Source organism: Balaenoptera borealis, assembly GCF_965194805.1.
Source record: "Balaenoptera borealis genome assembly, chromosome: 20".
Lineage (NCBI taxonomy): Eukaryota > Metazoa > Chordata > Mammalia > Artiodactyla > Balaenopteridae > Balaenoptera > Balaenoptera borealis.
In genome coordinates, this window is record NC_138879.1 from 13,478,805 (window position 1) to 13,497,690 (window position 18,886).

The 18,886-nt window shown below is 50.6% G+C and overlaps 1 protein-coding gene across 9 annotated transcripts in view; it reads right to left on the reverse strand.

Annotated features, from left to right (window-relative positions):
- LOC309619046 (uncharacterized protein) overlaps positions 1 to 17,933 on the reverse strand; it is a 40,666-nt gene extending 22,733 nt beyond the window's left edge. For 2 of the 9 annotated variants that reach the window (XR_014238725.1, XM_082373739.1), the window contains exon 1: positions 4,726 to 7,583. Coding sequence is in view for 1 of the 9 variants with exons in the window: in XM_082373739.1 (XP_082229865.1) it covers positions 4,726 to 4,890 (165 nt within the window). In the remaining 8 variants the exon portion in view is untranslated. Of the gene's footprint in view, positions 1 to 4,725; positions 7,584 to 10,188; positions 11,413 to 15,800 lie in introns of those variants that run through there. The other 7 variants (XR_014238727.1, XR_014238723.1, XR_014238724.1 and 4 more) reach the window with 7 other exon arrangements.
- Between the last annotated feature and the right edge of the window lie 953 nt (positions 17,934 to 18,886).

Genomic DNA, 18,886 nt, shown 5'->3' on the forward strand with positions numbered 1-18,886 from the left:
CTATTTATTACCCTGGTTTTGTAAATCAGAGGAGAGGGCATTCCCTGGCAGTCCAGTGGTTAGGACTCAGTGCTTTCACTGCCGGGACCCAGGTTCAATCCCTGGTTGGGGAACTAAGATCCTGCAAGTCGTGCAGTGTGGGAAAGAAGGAAAGAAAGAAAGGAAGGAAGAAAAAAAGTTTTTAAAAATAAAATACAATAAGGAAGGAAGGAATTGAATCCTTGTCAACTGGTGTCAAGCCAATACCACAACCATTATGTCTTTCTCAATAAGTGAGATACCAGTAAAAAAAAAATTACATAACGTTGTAAAAGTTAAGTCATAGGCAAATATCTTGTATAACGCTATGGCATATCCATTTCATCTAGGCTCTCAGGATGCAACATTACCTATTATGGAAGAACTTTTACATCTTCATGATCACACATTAATAATCAGTTTTTGGATAAGTTCTCTAGTCCTCTATATTACTTTACTAATACTGACAACTAAACCGACTCATACAGGTACGCTAGATACACAAGTAGAGATAACCATTTACCAGCCACCATTCTAATCTTACCTGCCTTATCATCATTACGAATCCTTTACGTGATACATGAAATCAATAACTCTTCCCTAACATAAAATCTACAAGTCATGAATGATACTGAAGCTACAAATACACAGATTATGAAGATTTAAATTTAGACTCCTCAGGACTTCCCTGGTGGCGCAGTGGTTAAGAATCCGCCTGCCAATGCAGGGGACGCGGGTTTGATCCCTGGTCTGGGAAGATCCCAACATGCCACAGAGCAGCTAAGCCTGTGCACCACAACTACTGAGCCTGCGCACCACAACTACTGAGCCCACATGCTGCAACTACTGAAACCCCTGCGCCTAGAGCCCATGCTCTGCAACAAGAGAAGCCACCGCATGAGACGCCTGCGCACCGCAACGAAGAGAAGCTCCCACTCTCCACAACCAGAGAAAGCCTGTGTGCAGCAACAAAGACCCAACACAGCCAAAAAAATAATAAATTTTTAAAAATTAGGGCTTCCCTGGTGGCGGATTGGTTGAGAATCTGCCTGCCAATGCAGGGGACACGGGTTCGAGCCCTGGTCTGGGAGGATCCCACATGCCACGGAGCAACTAGGCCTGTCAGCCACAATTACTGAGCCTGTGCGTCTGGAGCCTGTGCTCCGCAACAAGAGAGGCCGCGATAATGAGAGGCCCGCACACCGCGATGAAGAGTGGCCCCCACTTGCCGCAACTAGAGAAAGCCCTCGCACAGAAACGAAGACCCAACACAGCCATAAATAAATAAATAAATAAACCCAAAGTTAAAAAAAAAATTAAAAAAAATTTTTTTGACTCCTCTATAATCCCCACATCAGATCTAAAACCAGAATTATGACTAAGAGAACTCAACAACTCAGTAGGATAGAGATAGTCATCGAATATTAGTTTCATCTGAAAATGTTTTACACTCATGAGCTGTTCCTTCTTTAGGCCTAAAAAACTATGCCAGGATGCCGAAATTAAAGAACGCTGATACTGACAGGACCAGGCCGATGTTGTGGACAACAGTCAGCAGAAGTCATTTTCCTGCAGTCAAGGACAGTACACAGGGAGATGGCTGAGGCTCGGCGTAGATCTGGAGCCTAAGGCGGACGCACTCTCTCAGCTCCACAATAGGAACTGGGCCGCTGGGGTCCCAGACCACCCACTACTCCCTCCTGAGCGGGATCTGGGGAACATCCCATGTCAGTGATGAGGCAGCCTGAGCACCTGTCATGACCTCGACGCTGTGTTCTGTGAGGGCCCCTTGCTCTTGGGATCACACCCCACGCTCTGCGGGTCGGCCCTGCAGGGTCCTTCTTGCCGCAGGAGCAGAGACCACCAAACAAGCAGCCCCCTCCCCAACCGGCAGGAAGAGGGGAGGGGAGCAGGGGCACCAGAGGAATCTCACTCAGACACCAGCATCCTAGGGGCGCCAGCGGGGACACGGATGACACAGATAAGGCACAGCCCAAGAGATGGGACCGGAAGGCAGCACGGGCAGCTGGTCAGGTCCTGGCTCATCTGCACCCCAGATGCGCTGTCCCTTGTACACCCTCCCCCGAAATGCAGGTTCTTCAGATACAAACAGGCAGAGCTTCAGACTGAAAGTCGGCTCTTCCAAACTGACCTGTTCACAGCAAACTCTGCAGGATTGCACTCAAACAGGTGCCTTGGAGTCGACAACTCAGGGACCAAAGTGGACGTCAGTGCCAGGGCTGTGGGAGGGCGTGCGGAGTGAGACTTCCATGGTTATGGGATTTTGGTTTTACAAGATGAAAAGTTCTAGGGATGGTGTGATGGCCCCACGACAAGGTGAATGTACCTGATGCCTCGGAAACGTGCCCTTAAAATGGTGACGATGGTCAAGGGTATGTGATGTGTGTTTTTTTATTTTTTCCTGATTCTTGACTTTTAAAAGTTCTTTGTATGTTTTTTAAAAGTAATTAATTAATTAATTAGGTTGTGCTGGGTCTTAGTTGTGGCAGGTGGGCTCCTTAGTTGTGGCTCGTGGCTCCTTAGTTGCAGCATGCTTGTGGGATCTAGTTCCCTGACCAGGGATCGAATCCGGGCCCCCTGCACTGGGAGCGTGGAGTCTCAACCACTGTGCCACCAGGGAAGTCCCTGATGTGTGTTTTAGTTCACTTAAAATAAATTTTTTAGGGCTTCCCTGGTGCTGCAGTGGTTGAGAGTCTGCCTGCCAATGCAGGGGACACGGGTTCAAGCCCTGGTCTGGGAAGATCCCACATGCCGCGGAGCGACTAGGCCCGTGAGCCACAATTACTGAGCCTGCGCGTCTGGAGCCTGTGCTCCGCAACAAGAGAGGCCACGATAGTGAGAAGCCCGCACACCGCGATGAAGAGTGGCCACTTGCCACAACTAGAGAAAACCCTCGCACAGAAACGAAGACCCAACACAGCCATAAATAAATAAATAATTTTTAAAAAATAAATTTTTTAAATGATGTCTTGTTAATTGAGATTCCAATTCAACTCCCCTTTATCACAAATGTGCAAGGCCCAAGCACCATCCCCCACCTCGGGGGCCGTCATGGTACCCTCCCATGGCACGTGAGGGACCATTCTTAGGGGAGCTCATCTGTGCTACCTGAGCTCTGTCCAGGGGAGCCCAGACAGTGTGACCCCCATGGATTAGATATGCTATATGATATGCTGTGATATTATTATGACACCACCAAGGGTTACTGATCACTCAGCAGAACACAGAGCAGCAACCGGCTCACAGGTGCCTGTCCTCATATTAACACGACAAGATCAAGAGAAGAAAAGGGACCACAGGTTAATCAAGGCAACACCCTCAATTCAGATGTTGGAAATCTCAGAGGGGACAAGACACACTGCAGGCAAAGAGCAGATATGGCGTCTCCCCCTACACGTGATCCTGACCCATGTAGATGGGGTGAGACCCACACAATCCCCAGACCCTCACCTGGGGTCACACATCCACACACTAGAGTGACCCCACCTCCCCAGACCCCGCACCCAGGGTCACACATCCACCTCGGTCAGGACACCATGGCTGTGCTGGGTGGACCCCCAATGTGTGAACAAGCCGGGTCCCCATGACCTCCTAGGACTGTGAAAAGAAGTGTAGGGTCCGTTTCCTCTCCCGACACTTGTCCCAAGAAGTCAGTCCCCTCCTGTTTTAACTTTGGTCCTGTGCTATTTTAAATGTTTTTAAAACTTTCATGCTAAAGTTGAACACACTACGTTGGTTCTGGCAGGCTCGGCCTTTTCCTTTCTCACTGAGGTGTTGAGAAAACTCACGGGACAGCAGGGCTGAAAGAGGAGGGGCAGGTCCAGACTCTGCTGAGTAGGGATGGTCGACCAGAAGGAGATCACAGCAGCAACCTCACCTGCTGCCAGTCGGCCTTAAGCCCAGATCCATGTGCCCAGCAATCAATTCACCAGGTAAACCTGCCTCCTTACTGGCCTGTGCGTGCTGGTGAATTGGAATAATTACCAGGTATCCCACCTGAGGAGTCTCCACGAGCCCCAGGGAAGGTGCCCCTCACAGGAGTAAGGACAAGGCCCCTACCACAGCACTGACCCCAGGGAGGGCCATGTAACCACACTCAGCGCAGAGGCTGTTACCCAGACAAGCCCGCCTCAGCTCCAGACCCCAGACGTCTGAGCACTGACGTTCAGATGCAGGCACAGAGCTTCCCAGTATTGAGTCCAGGCTGGGTCTCTACCCAGGACCCCACATCCCCCCCTGTAGCTCCCAGGACTGAGGCCAGGTCTCTACCCAGGTCTCCACATCCATCTTGAAGTTCCCAGGACTGAGGCCGCATCTCTACCCAGGTCTCCACGTTCTAGTGTACGCAGAACACAGTCAGGTCTAAACTGTTCTCATTGTAGAGAGCACATGGTCAGGTTTAAACATACTAAGTGTAGACAGGGCATGGACAGATCTAAATCTACTGTGTAAACAGAATTTGGCCAGGTTTAAACTTCCTTAGGACTGCTCTCCTAGGAGGCACAGGTCACACACGTGGGGTCTCTCATCTCTGGATGAGACAGGGGCCTCCCCGTCATGCGGGAACTGGGATGTACATTTCTTGGAGAATAAATCAACATCAGGCTCCACACTTCACCCGCATCAGGAAACTGAACACAATTTTTCTGTCATTCAGCATTTCAGCATGCAAAACCAAAACGTTACCAATTTCTCTGGCCACGTGATGGTCAGGATCCAAGGGTAAGCCAGGAGTTTCTTGTAGTGCAGCCCAGTCTTCTGCAAGGACAGACCAGACGTGGCCTGGTTCCAGCGCCCCAGGCTCCCCGCAGGAGGGGTGGCTGCACCGGAAGCCCAGGCAGGACAGTCCATCCCAGCGGTGATTCCGGGGAGCGCGCTCACGGCGCCCGAGAGCACCGCACTCAGGTCCTGCTTCCCGGCGGTGGGGGCGGGGGGCGCTGACAGCTCCTACAGCACCCAGCCAGCTGACTGCATGCACCAGTGCCGACGTCTGGGACAAGCACCGCACCGTCTTCAAGGGGAGAACACGGGGAGAGGTTGGGGCGCAGAAGCCATCCGAGCGGAGAACCCACGGGCCAAGCTCCTCTGGCACCAGCCCGTCTCCACCTGCCTGGCCACCCGGGGGCCCACATCCCCCCACCCCCCCCACCCCCACGTGCAGGGTGCCTGCTCTTTCAAAAGCACAGGGTCTCACGTGAAGGAGACCCAGTGGGGGCTGTCACACGCCCCCCACTCCTGATGCTGAGTTTGGGGAGAATGAACTCCCTTGACAGGGCGACGGGACCCTCCGAGGAAAGAGGTGGTGGCCCCATCCTAGTCAGGGCCTTGCTGAGCGATCGGAACACAGGAGCTAAGTTCAGGACCTGGAGGCCAGGCCAGCGGGAGGGGCACCCCCCAGCCCTGGCCAGGCTCTCCAACTGTGATGTTGTAGCTTAAAGGGGACCCAGGGCAGATGACTGAATGTAATGGGGGCCTAAGCTGGACCTTGAATGGGGCTTAAAGAAGGTATGAAGGACGTTACTGAGACAGTTCGGTGATTGGAAGACAGATTCTGCATTAGGACATCCTGCTCCACCCATTTAAATGCCCGAGATTTGTGACCTTTACGTGGCTACGTAGGATTGTTTGAGCAGGTACGTACTGACGTATCTGGGGCCCAATGCAGCCTGCACCCAACTTGCAAGTGGTTCCGGCAAACACACAGGTGGGCGCACAGGCATGCACAGCACACTAACATATGCACGTGCACAGCACAAACATACGCACACACTAGCATAGGAACACATATGCACATGCCTGCATAGCACACATGCACACGCACACTAACGTGTACATGTGCAAATGCACACACGCACCTATACATGCACATGCACAGCAAATGTATACCCACAGGCACATGCACACGCACAGCACACACACACAGAATAAAGTGAATACTGTAAAGCGTTAATTCCTGAACACAAGTGGAGCTCATATATATTCTTCCCTTTTTCTTAGCTCTGATGTTTTTCAAAATAAAAAGTTTAAGAAAAAAGTTAATGGTAAATGATTTTTGATTCATAGGACTTTCTGAAGTTATTCCACAAATATTATAAGACATGAGAAATTAATGTAGATAGTACACATGTCCTTTGAGGGATGAATGGAGAAGCAAAACATGGTCCATCCATTCAATGGAATGTTATTCAGCCTAAAAAGGAAGGCAATTCTGACATGCTACAGCATGGATGAACCTTGAGGGCATTATTCTCAGTGACATAAGCCAGACACAAAAGAACAAATAATGTTTGATCCACTCACACAAGGCCCCTAGAGCAGTCAGATCCATAGAGACAGAAAGTAGGGGGGTGGGTGCCAGGGGCTGAGGGAGGGGGAATGGGGAGTAAGTGTTTAATGGGGACAGTTTCAGTTTTGCAAGATGAAAAAGTTCTGGAGGACGATGGTAGTCGTGGTTGCACAACAGTGTGAGTTACTTCATGACCCTGAAATGTGCATTTAAAAATGGTTAAGATGGTAAATTTTATGTTATGTGCATTTGACCACAATTTTTAAAACTTAAAAAAAAAACAGTAAATAGTCCATGAATGCAACAAGACGCACACTTTACTAGTAACCCAGGGAATTAAAACCATAAGAAAAAATTATGCGTAGACCTGCCAGACTGGCAGACATTAAAAACACGGTATCAAATATGAGCAGGATGTGGAGCAATGGGAAGCCTGGTACATGGCGGGCACGCAACCACTTCTGAAACAATCTGGCCTCAGATAGCGAAGTCCCTGCACACAGACCCACACTGCTGCTCCCAGTTAAACACAAACCCATGAGCACTGCACCAGGACACACAGTCATGGGCTCTGCAGCCACAGGAGCCAAACCTGAAAGAACCTGAAGGACATCACAAGCAGATGTAGAAATGAACTAGGCACACTCATACGAAGCATGCTCAAGTTCACCACAGTTTTCCAGCTGCCTTCCCGTAACTTACTCCCCTCAAAAGAAACCCAAAACCCTTTGCTTCGTACAGCCCCAGTTGGGTGACAAGCCGGAGTTCTATTCACTCTTGGGGTGACCATCAGTGGGTGCCCCCCTGCATATGTGCGACATCATGAATGCGTCTGTGAACTAACATGAACCTAATGAACTTGTGTGTGCCTTTCTCTTGTTGATCTGTCCTTGGCCCGTCTTGTGTGTGGGGCCCCCGCCAGAGAACCCAAGATGGGCAGAGAAAAAGATGTTCTCTCCTCCTCTGCAGCGAGACCCTCCCTCGATATGTGGTCACCCCAGAAACCTGGTCAGCCCAGGTACCTGGTCACCCTGGATATCTGATTGGTTCCTCATCCTCCACCGCCCACCCCCACCAGGTGATGTCTGATTGCAAGGATCCCGGTAGATCAGTTTAGCCAGAATCCCCGCTGACCCCCAATGTATACTCTTAGCAAGAGTCCATCTCTGCCCCCTCATTCTGCTCGTTGGCTGTAAACCCCTTGCCCACGCTGAATTCAGAATGGAGCCTGGTTCTATACAGAGGATTCTTTTCCCCCATTGCAGTAGCTCCTGAATAAAATCTGTTTTTGCTGCCTTCATCACCATCTGGCTCTAGTTCTCTTTGAGAGAGGACACAGCAGGAAGAGAAGACAGTGGTCTACACACCAAAGAGGGAGGCCGCAGGAGAAACCAACCCTGCCAACACCTTGAACTCGGAGCTCCAGCCTCTGGGACCCATGAGACAATAAATGCCTGTTGTTTAACCACGCAGTCTGTGGTGTTTGTTACAGCAGCCCCAGGAAACACAGACACCGTCCTCTGTGAGAAGTGGTGAAGAGCTGGGTTTGCACCTGAGCTCCACCACCAGCAAGCCACCCTTGGACCAGTTACCCCACCATCCGTGCCTTGGTTTCTCATCTGTAAAATAGGATTGGTAATAGTGCCCATCTCAGAGCGTCGTAGGGTGGATTCTGTGAGCTATAGTGTATGAGGTGCTCAGAACTGGGGCCCACAATAACCATGCAGCGTGTTGGCCATCACCCCAACATTCTGGACCCTCTCCTCTGGTGAGGAAGTGTTCCCTCTAGTCTGGGGGAGGACCACCCACCGGTACCCTTTCCAGCTGTTAGAAACTCTTTGTTTACAGCTGTGGGGGATCAGAACTTGCCACCCGAAATATGCCACTTTGGCATAAGGGTTACTTTGAGTTGAGATGATTGAGAAGCAGCAAAAAGAAAAAGTCTGCCCTCCTCCATCTGCCTGATCCCTTTGTGAGGATGTCCCCCTCCCTTTCCTGTATCAGGAAGGGGAGAAAGAATCTTATCATCTGAGAAGGTACCGGCTTCAGTCTGCATAACCTCACTAAATCAGCTGTCTTCCATGATCTTCCCCTGTTTATTTACCTTCCCACAACTTCCTGTCCCTAGAAACTCAAGCCTGTTTTCCTTTGTCTCGTCAGTTCTCCAGAAACTTATCACCCTTTGTTAACAGGCACACAAGTCCTTAAGTCCTTAAACTGTCTCTTTGTGTCTCTGCTTCTTTTTTGTGAAGGGCTCTGTAAACAGACATAATAAACCTTTTGCTCCTGTTAACCTGTTGTTTGTCAGTTTAATTCGCAGATCCCAGGTACAGAACATAAGAGGGTAGAGGAAAAGTTTTTCATGTCCTACACATCAAGTACACCAAGAGCCAAGCCCCCAATGTTCTTGTTCTGCCTCAGCAGCAACAGAGACCAACCCTCTACCCATCGATGAGACACTCAGCTAGCACCCCTGCCTACATCTTCTCTCACAGCCTGTCCTGAGGCTCTCTCAGCTCATGCCTTGTCTTATAAACGTCCCCCCAGGTGTGAGCGTGGGACCCCAGGCCACCTGGGGGGCACGTGACATTCAGGCGTGGCTGGAGCTGTACTCTGCCACGCAGCACACACGGGAGTGATCCCATCCCTGGGCCATCAGCTACGATGGCGCACCCATCCCCCACGCAGATTTCTGAAACGCTGGTGGATCAGGGCCAGGGCTCAGGCCCCAAAACCCCACCCTCAGGACTCTGCAGTGTGGGATGGCTGCATCCTAGGGACCCTAAGTAGGAGTGTGGTCAGCCCCGATGCAGGGACACACACCTCTGCTGTCCTTATTAGGAGAACAGGGGCAGGTCTGCACCCCTCTAGACCACCCACCCCACTGGGCCCCCTTCACAGCCAACTGGAGTATTGACTGGCATCTGTGTCCTTCTGTATCCTGAGTTGGGCCAGGTCTCAGTGATCCCAGACGCAGGGGCTCAGGTAACTCCCGGGATCTCATGGGGATTCCCCATTTGCTTTTAAGGGAAAACCACCAGGTTTCAAATGAAGGGAACCAGAACTCACCAACCCAAAAAATGTGCCCGTTTGGCGTAAGGATTATTCTGAGGGGAAGGCCACTGAGAACCAGGAGACTCAGGAAACGCTCTAAGAACAGGGCACAAGCATTCTGTATGTAAAGGAAATTCACATTGATAAAGAAAATGCTCGGGCTTCCCTGGCGGCGCAGTGGTTAAGAATCCGCCTGCCAACGCAGGGGACTCAGGTTCGAGCCCTGGTCCGGGAAGATCCCACATGCCGCGGAGCAACTAAGCCTGTGAGCCACAACTACTGAGCCCACGCACCACAACTACTGAAGCCTGCGCACCTAGAGCCCATGCTCCGCAACAAGAGAATCCACCGCAATGAGAAGCCCACACACCACAACGAAGAGTAGCCCCCACTCGCCGCAACTAGAGAAAGCCCGCGCACAGCAACAAAGACCCAACGCAGCCAAAAATAAAGAAAGAAAGAAAAGAAAAGAAAAAGAAAATGCCCATTTGTAGGGCCCTCTCCTTCTCCCATACCTGGACGAGGAGGCCGCTTAACAACTCTCATCAATAAAAAAGTCACCAACTTGAATCTGCATCACAAACCCCACTAAACACCCTTGTTCACTGTGCTTTCCTGGCCGCCTTCCCATTAAATACTCCCCCCGAACCCCTTCCTTCTGTCCAGCCCATGATAGTATTTAACTCCCCAGTTCTCACTGCCTCCTTGAGTAACATTGCTTTATAAACTCCCGCACCTACATACGTCATTCAAAAATTTTTTTTCTCTTGTTAGTCTGTCTTTTCTCATTTTAACTTCTGGGTTCCAGGTACTGGACCTGGAAGGGGAGAGGGCACCGGAGGTGGCTGCCATCCATCGTGAAAGCCATACTGGCATCTTCAGGAATGGCGTGCACCATTGGTAACCACAGCTACTGTTAGAAGTTAACTTACAACCTTACACTGCATAAACTATATTCACAATAAAGGCAGCAAATTCTCAAAACTCACCACTACTACTGTAGACCTCACTGGTTATCGTACTGCATGTACCACCGTCCCTGTTTGCTCTTACCCCCTCCCACCCATAGTGTGTGTGGTGGAAACGCTCTCTGGGGTTCTTCCTGACTCCAAGTTCAGGAACATCACGTTGGAAACCTGAAAATGGCCACTGTGGAAATACTTGGGAACATCTACACCACAGAAACGGCAATTGCCACAACCCAGCCTTGGTTGACTGTTTTGTTGATGGTCTAGACTTAGAAAGTGATGGGGAAAGTGTGACTCGTGCAGACCAGGTGCACAGGTACGTGTCTGCGGTGCTGCACTGCAAAGACCGAGAGAACACTTCCGCATCCAAAACCCAGGACGCGATTCCGCAGAGGCTGCTGACGTCAAGGAGGAAGGAGTGAGGTTCTTCACACGTGGAGTTCATAGTCTTACTCCTTAATTACAAGAAAATACCAGGCAATGTCAGAACCGCTCTCGTGTTATCGACTACGGGACCATGGGTGATGGGGAAACAGGAGCCGGGCAAACATCCACAAAAGCATCCCATGAGGCCCTGGGCTCTCTGGAATCTATACCAGAGTCCTGTCCATTAGTATTTTTTGTGAATTGTGTGCTACACATCCTGTATATCAGTTTAGCTAATAAACATATGTGCCCATACATGCACCTTTTTGGGAAAGACCATTGATAATAGAGGATTGTGTGTTACCTGTTATTACATGATATCAGCATATTATCATCTCTGTTATCTGTGTACCACTCTCCTTCACATCATCTTATTTCATAAACTGTGCACGCATGCTGCCTCTTCTTTCCTTGGAGAGCGGCGTCCTGAACATTGGCCAGCACGCTCCTGCCCCCGACCCCGTCACCAGCCCCTGGCAGAACCCGGACCCTGAAACATCGGCTGGACCCACACCCAAAACCCAGGTGTCCAGGGGTTTGGATTTTCCAGACCTTTACCTCAATTCCACAACTTGCCAAATTGGATAAACACGGCCACTTTGCACACTCAGATGTCAGCGAGGGCAGTGGGCAGAGCTCCTGTGAGACGGAGGAAGAGGAACACAGTGTGTCCGACCAGCAGGTCCACAGTTACGACCATGGTGAAGCTGGGCACCCTCACGTGAGAACAAGACAAGGATGCTGTTACTCCAGGATGTCTGCATCCAGGCACCGTCACCAAGAGAGAAAGGGTCACCCCAACAGACCTCAGCCTCACTCGTGCCTGAGTAAAGGAAGGAATAAAGGAAGGAAGGAAGGAATGGGTGGTGACCCGGCCGGGTGTCCACAGGGACCCAAGCCCCTCCCCCAGAGAAATTCCAGAGTCCCCCCCAACAGGGAGCTTGCCTGACACCTGCATTGCAGGCCCTCGACACACTCCTTGACCCCAAACACAGGTTTGCTGAGTGAATGAACAAACATCACCCCCACGTACAGTCACTAGAGCCCCTACGTTTTAAGACTGCCCCTGCACCTTAGAGGCACACAGACATTTCCATCTACAGGGTCCAGGAGAATCCAGCTAAAATGTGAACTGGAAAGTGGAAAGATCACCCCTTCCCTGTACCTATCTCGTACCTCCCTTAGGCCTGCCCACCTGCTCGGCATCCTCAAGTGCACACACCTGATTGATTTGCCTGTGACTAATATTAGCGGCAGTTGTTCCAGAAAGGGGGTGGGGGGGGTGACTGTTCTATCACTAGCACATTGCTTTGCAATTTTAATCCTCCACTGAGTGAAATAATTCCTGGGGCCTCATCTACCTTGAGACAGAACAGAAAACATCCATCCACAGTGCAGACGGATTTGCAAAGCGGGCAGGAGAGCTCGGTTTCTACACAGCCCGCCTGGGGCTCACACTGGGCAGCGTAAGAGCAAATCTAAATTCAAACCTCGGGGCTTCATTCTCCGGGAATAAAGGACGACTTCCCCCTTTCCTTTCCTTAGGACACTTATTTTAGAAAACGTGGGAATTCCTTCTCTGTCTCTCTGAGCTGTGTGTGCACATCTTTTAAAGACGGACATGCCTCTGACACTCTCACATCTCAGAATGTTTCCTGCAGAACTGGGCGTGTCTCAGAAATGTAATGGAGGAAAAAACCCTGACTCCCAGCTCCAGGGAGGAAAACCTGATTCCAGCGGGGCCTGGTTCCAAACACAGACTCGCCTCCATCATGAAGAAATCAGGGACTGTTTTATCTGGGAACATGGATGGAGCAGGTGGTCTCCGCTCAGCTGCATAGAGGGTAAGACTCTTCCTTCTCTGCAGCCTCTCAGCGGGTCTGCCCCTGATGCCACCTGTGAGGCGCGCCCCACTGTGGTTTCATGCTGGTTCCAGAATAAACAGGGTCTTCTCTCCTATATTTGTGGCATGTCCTCTCCCTCCTGGCACAGGTCAGGGTCTGAGTGACCCCCCCCTCCTGTCACAGCCTAGGATCTGAGTGTTCCCTTCCTCCTGTCACAGCCCATTGCCTTTCGACAATGTTGAAGCTGACCTGAAGGTCCAAACCCCCTCACCCTCTGTGTCCGGGAAACAGCTTCCCGCAAAGACCCTTCCCCACAAAGACTCAGCTGAGACGCAGGGTCCCCCCTTTCCTGACCAGCCACACAGACCCAGTCCCTCCCTGGGCTCATCAGCCAGGAACTGACCCACTCCTTCCGAGGGTCAGTCAGAACAAGGGCTGGTTACACACACGATCCCATCCTCCCCGTCCCAGACTGCAGCCAACCACTGTCCTCTGCCTGGCAGAAGCCCTTCTCAGAGCACCTCCTGAGTCGGGGTCTCTGATCCACGTGCCATCAGGCTACCTTTCAAGCCAACCTCACACCCGGGCCTTTATACTTGTGTTTGCACCCCTCCATGGAGAAACCTCCTTTGTCCCAACTATCCAGATGCTTGCAAACCTTGTTGGGAGTTATCCCTATTGCCATAGTGCCTGCTCGACAGCAACAGTCCTTCTCTATTCTTATATCCCCCCTCTACAGTAATAATCCTCCTCTATTGTTATATCCCACCTCTTTGGTAACAACCCCTCCCCAGAGAGTAATAATCCTCCTCTATTGCCACAGTCCCCCCTCTACAGTAACAGTCCCCCCTCTAGACTAACAGTCCCCCCTCTAGAGTAATAGTCTTCCTCTATTGTAATAGTCCCCTTCTATTGCCACAGTCCCCCCTCTACACTAATAGCTCCACTCTAGTGCCACAGTCCTCACTCTACAGTAATAGTCCCCTCTGTACTGTCATAGTTCCCCCTCTGCAGTAACAGCCCTCTATTGTAAAAGTCCCACTTCTTTTGTAATAGTCCCCTCTGTACAGTAATAGTCCCCCCTCTACAGCAAAAGACCTCCATCTATTGTAACAGTCTCACCTATACTATAATAGTCCCCTCTCAACAGGAATAGTTCTCCACTATTGTAATAGTCCCCCCTCTGGTAAAAGTCCACTCTCTACAGAAACAGTGTTGCCTCTACTGTAATAGTCGCCCTCTACAGAATGGTCCCCCTCTAATAGTCCCCTTTATTATAAGTCCCCCCTCTATTGTCACAGTCCCTCCTCTACTGTAACAGCTCCCCACGTTATCATAGTCCCACCCATTGTAGAATCCCCCCTCTACAGTAAGAGTCCCCCCACTACAGTAGTAGTCTTTATTGTAAGAGTGCCCTCTTCACAGTAATATCCCCCCACATGGTCATAGCCCCCATTGATTGTCATATTCCCCCCTCTATCATATTAGTCACCTCTTTACAGTAATATTGCCCCTTGTACAGATATAGTCCTTCCTCTGCAGTAAGAGTACCCCCTCTATTGGAATAGTCCCTCCCCCACTCTCACCCCCTTGTAATGGTCCCCCCTCCTCCTCACAATAATCCTTTTGAAATAAAAGTCTCCTTTCTAGCCAGGATTTGATTTTATTTCATAGGCCTCAAGGGACTGCAAGGGTGACATACAGCAAGACACTTATTGCAGGGTCCAGGCGTGGGTGGTGTAGAGGCACCTGTGGATGTATGTCCCCCATCATGTAGGGCACCTGTTGGTATGCCTGTGTCACCATCGCGGGGGCACCTGTGTGTGTGTCTGTCACCATTGTGGGGACACCTGTGGGTGTGTGTCTGCATCCCCATCACAGAGGAGACCTCTCCCCAAACACAAGTCACATGACACTAAGCGTGTCCTGTCCACTCCTGTCCCCATGTCCCCAGGCCTCTCCCCATAACCCAGGTCACCTGACCACTGAGTCTCCTGTCCTATCCTGTCCCACATCCCCCAGGCTTCTGTTTCATCAGAATCTGGGTCACTTTGTAACAAGTCCCTCATCCTCCCATTTGCTCCCTCCCGAGGTCATGGGTTTGTCCATGGTGGGAGGAAAATCACCCCATCCCCGGGGACACCAATCCTGCACTTGCCAGGCACTCTCCACCTCCCAGGTACACGGGTGTGGGTCACCCGTCCACTCCCTTGACTGCAGACCCCAGCTCTCTGGTTTCCAAGTACAGATTCAGGTGTGCTCAGCACTAGTGTAAACCCAGAACCGCCCAGGCGATCCCCACTCCCCAGTTGCAGCTCAACCTCCAGCCCTGGGCCAGTACCCCCTGGGAGTAAGCTGGGTGCACCTGTGCACCCCGATGCCTTCCCCACCCAGCGCTTCCTCAGCTGCAGCCACTCCATTCTTTGCCTTCTCCGTCAACATGGGACTCAGAGTAGCACTAGGAGAGGATTTCACAAAATGCAGCAGCTGCCAGATGAGTTAAGGTTCCAGTCCCAATGACCCGCCTGGATGCTCCCAGGTGAAGGAGCGCATGGACGTGCACACAGCCGGCAAACCCACCCGACGTTCCCGTCCTCCTCACCCGGCCTCCCGGCGAACGCTCAGCGGGCTCCTCAAACGCTTGCCAGGCTCCCCAAATGCTCACGGGGCCTCCTGAACGCTCACCGGGGACGCCAACTGCTCGCCAGTCTCCCCAAACGCTCAGCGGGCTCCCCCAATGTTCACTGGACCCCCCTGAACGCTCAGTGGGCTCCCCAAATGCTCACCCACACCGACCTGCCCGATGGCCCTGTCCCCGCAGCATACGGACAGGACAGGAGACCTCAGCCAACAAGTTCTTCCCCGACCCCGACCTGACCTACCGACTCGGCTGGCGGCACAGGAGACGGTGGACTTGTCACAGCCCCAGTGAGCCGCAGCCCCGGGGCTCCTGCGGGCTTAGCGGCTCTGACCCAGCAGGGCGCCCACCTGCCCACCCCACCCCAGCCCCGACTCCCCCGCCACCCCGGCGCTGGCAACAACGGAGCCGGCGAGTGGACGCCTCCCGCCTGGGGGCCCCAGCCCTCCAGCCCCTCCGGCTGCCCCTCCAGCCCCCGCGTCCCAGGAAAGAAGGAGGAGCCGAGGCCCGAGGAGAGCGCGGACCACCCTCGACCCCCGCCCCACCTCGAGACTCTGAGTTCAGCCGTGCAGGCGGTACCCACCGCGCGGTCCAGCGGCAGCTCCAGCCTCCTCGCTCAGTCTCCCACCGCGGGAGCCTCTGGCGCTTCCGCAAACGCTCTGGGCCGTGATTGGATGTGAAACACCCACTCCTGTGAGGGTGTGGGCGGGGCTGCCTCCCGCAGCTGACCTGCCCCAACCCCCCAACTCCGGAGGGGACCCCGCTGTGGGCACAGCACTGCCCCCAGCTGGGGGGGGTCCCCGGGGGGGTCCCCAGATCCTCACGCCAGACAGTCTGGAGGGACCAGACCCTCACAAGGGACGTGAGGGCTTTCTGAGTGTGACCATGGCATCCAGTAGTCAGATGGCGGCGTGTGAGGACGTCCTGGGTGTGACCTCGGGGTCCAATGGAATGTTCCCAAGATTATAGTTGATTATGTTGGTAAATAATATTCAATTTAAGCTCAGCTACAAGTTGCTTGACTTGTGTTCAGGCCTCTGATGGCCATAGCTGACTTACAGCATCCCCCAGAATTAAAAAATACCAAATGCATGAAACCAGTTATGTGTGAGCATAAGCTGATCTGATAGTCCATCCAGATGTCTTATTTAAGGAGAAAGAGTGGGCAATTTTAGGTGAGATGGCCCTGAAGTAAGAACCAGATGCCAGATATCATTCATTTATAGAAATCCCCATGGTTCTTGGACCCAGAAAAGGGGAGAGGCACGTTTGTGGACGGGTTGATGGTTTATCAAAGTTTTCTGATTAAGCTCTCTGGTTATCGGTTATGATAAGCATGTTGACCGGAAATGTTTGGACAAATTGTGGTATGTACAATTAATAAACATATGTTGGGAATTCCCTGGTAGTCCAGGGGTTAGGACTCCACGTTTTCACTGCCGAGGACAAGGTTTCAAGCCCTGGTTGGGGAAGTAAGATCCCACAAGCTGCACAGAGCAGCCAAAAAATAATAATAATAATTTTAAAAATAGGAACTTCCCTGGCGGCACAGTGGTTAAGAATCCGCCTGCCAATGCAGGGGACGTGGGTTCGAGCCCTGGTCCGGGAAGATCCCACATGCCACGGAGCAACTAAGCCCCTGTGCCACAACTAATGAGCCTGCGTGCCACAACTTCTGAAGCCAGCACACCTAGAGCCCGTGCTCCGCAAAGAGAAGCCACCACAAGGAGAAGCCCATGCACCAACAATATGGTATATCTCAAAAGCCAGAGAAGTATATAAATGGTTGAATATTCGATTTCAAGATTTAAAAAAAAAATGCTTCAGGCCCAAAATGAAGTTGTTAGAGTTCAAGATAAGAAAAGGACACTCTTCTCTCTTTGACCAGGGAGAGTACAAAAATTGTCTATCAAGAAAGACTTCACTGGATCACATTTATTACCTTGGTGAATTTTCTACAGGCCAAGTCTGACCTCTGAACTTGTAGACACAGAAACCTAGTGTTTCCAGCTCAAAGAGCAGATCCATCTTTCAGAGAAAAATATACACCATCTATCCATTGCATTCTTCTGTATAACACCAGAATGATCACTTACTTATCACTAATGAGAATTTAACTGTCATCCACATGATCAATTCTTCCTCTCCTGGTAGGCAAATATATATGATATCAGAAAAAGTATGTATGTATGTATTATTTCTCATTTGATTTTTATTATAGTAAAATATAATGACATAAAATGTACCATTTAAACCACTTCTAAGTATAGAAAAAGTATTTAAAACTTGGAAATAGGTAAAAGAGATTGCTGGGTTTTCTTTCAGTGCAGTGCTGATCTTGACTTTGGGCTATTTTAAAATTCTGTAGGAGCAGAGATTAATTCACAGATTTCTGTCCATTAGTGATGCAAACAAAGTGTCTGGCAAAATAGAAAACCTCAAAACATTACAATGCGTGGCCTTGTTGGACATTAACCAATTTTGTATCTAGCAGTTTTATTCTTATATAAATATCCCTTTGAACTGGTTTTAACATCTTACTGGTTCCCTTATTAATTAATTGTAAGTTGAATAAAATCTTTTTTTTAAACATCTTTATTAGAGTATAATTGCTTTACAATGGTGTGTCAGTTTCTGCTTTATAACAAAGTGAATCAGTTATACATATACATATGTCCCCATATCTCCTCCCTCTTGCATCTCCCTCCCTCCCACCCTCCCTCTCCCACCCCCCCTCTCCCACCCCTCTAGGTGGTCACAAAGCACCGAGCTGATCTCCCTGTGCTATGCAGCTGCTTCCCACTAGCTATCTATTTTACGTTTGGTAGTGTATATATGTCCATGTCACTCTCTCACTTTGTCCCAGCTTACCCTTCCCCCTCCCCATATCCTCAAGTCCGTTCTCTAGTAGGTCTGCGTCTTTAGTCCCGTCTTGCCCCTAGGTTCTTCTGACCATTTTTTTTTTTTTTTAGATTCCATATATATGTGTTAGCATATGGTATTTGTTTTTCTCTTTCTGACTTACTTCACTCTGTATGACAGTCTCTAGGTCCATCCACCTCACTACAGATAACTCAGTTTCATTCCTTTTTATGGCTGAGTGATAGTCCATTGAATAAAATCTTTGATAAGCATATTTTATATTTACATGAGTCATGATCTTACCTTGTTAAAAAAAAACCTAAGGTGAAATTCACATAAAATTAACCATTTTAAAGTGAAAAATTCAGTGGAAAATAGTATATTCACAATGTTGTACAACCATCACATGGATCTAGTTCCATAACTTTTTTTTTTTTTTTAATTTGGCTGCCTTGGGTCTTCATTGCTGCACGTGGGCTTTCTCTAGTTGCGGCGAGCGGGGGCTACTCTTCGTTGCGGTGGCTTCTCTTGTTGGGGAGCACAGGCTCTAGGCGCGCGGGCTTCAGTAGTTGTGGCACGTGGGCTCAGTAGCTGTAGCTTCCGGGCTCTAGAGCACAGGCTCAGTAGTTGTGGCGCACGGGCTTAGTTTCTCCGCAGCACGTGGGATCTTCCCGGACCAGGGCTCAAACCCCTGCATTGTCCCCTGCATTGGCAGGAGGATTCTTAACCACTGCACCACCAGGGAAGTCCCTCCATAACACTTTTATCA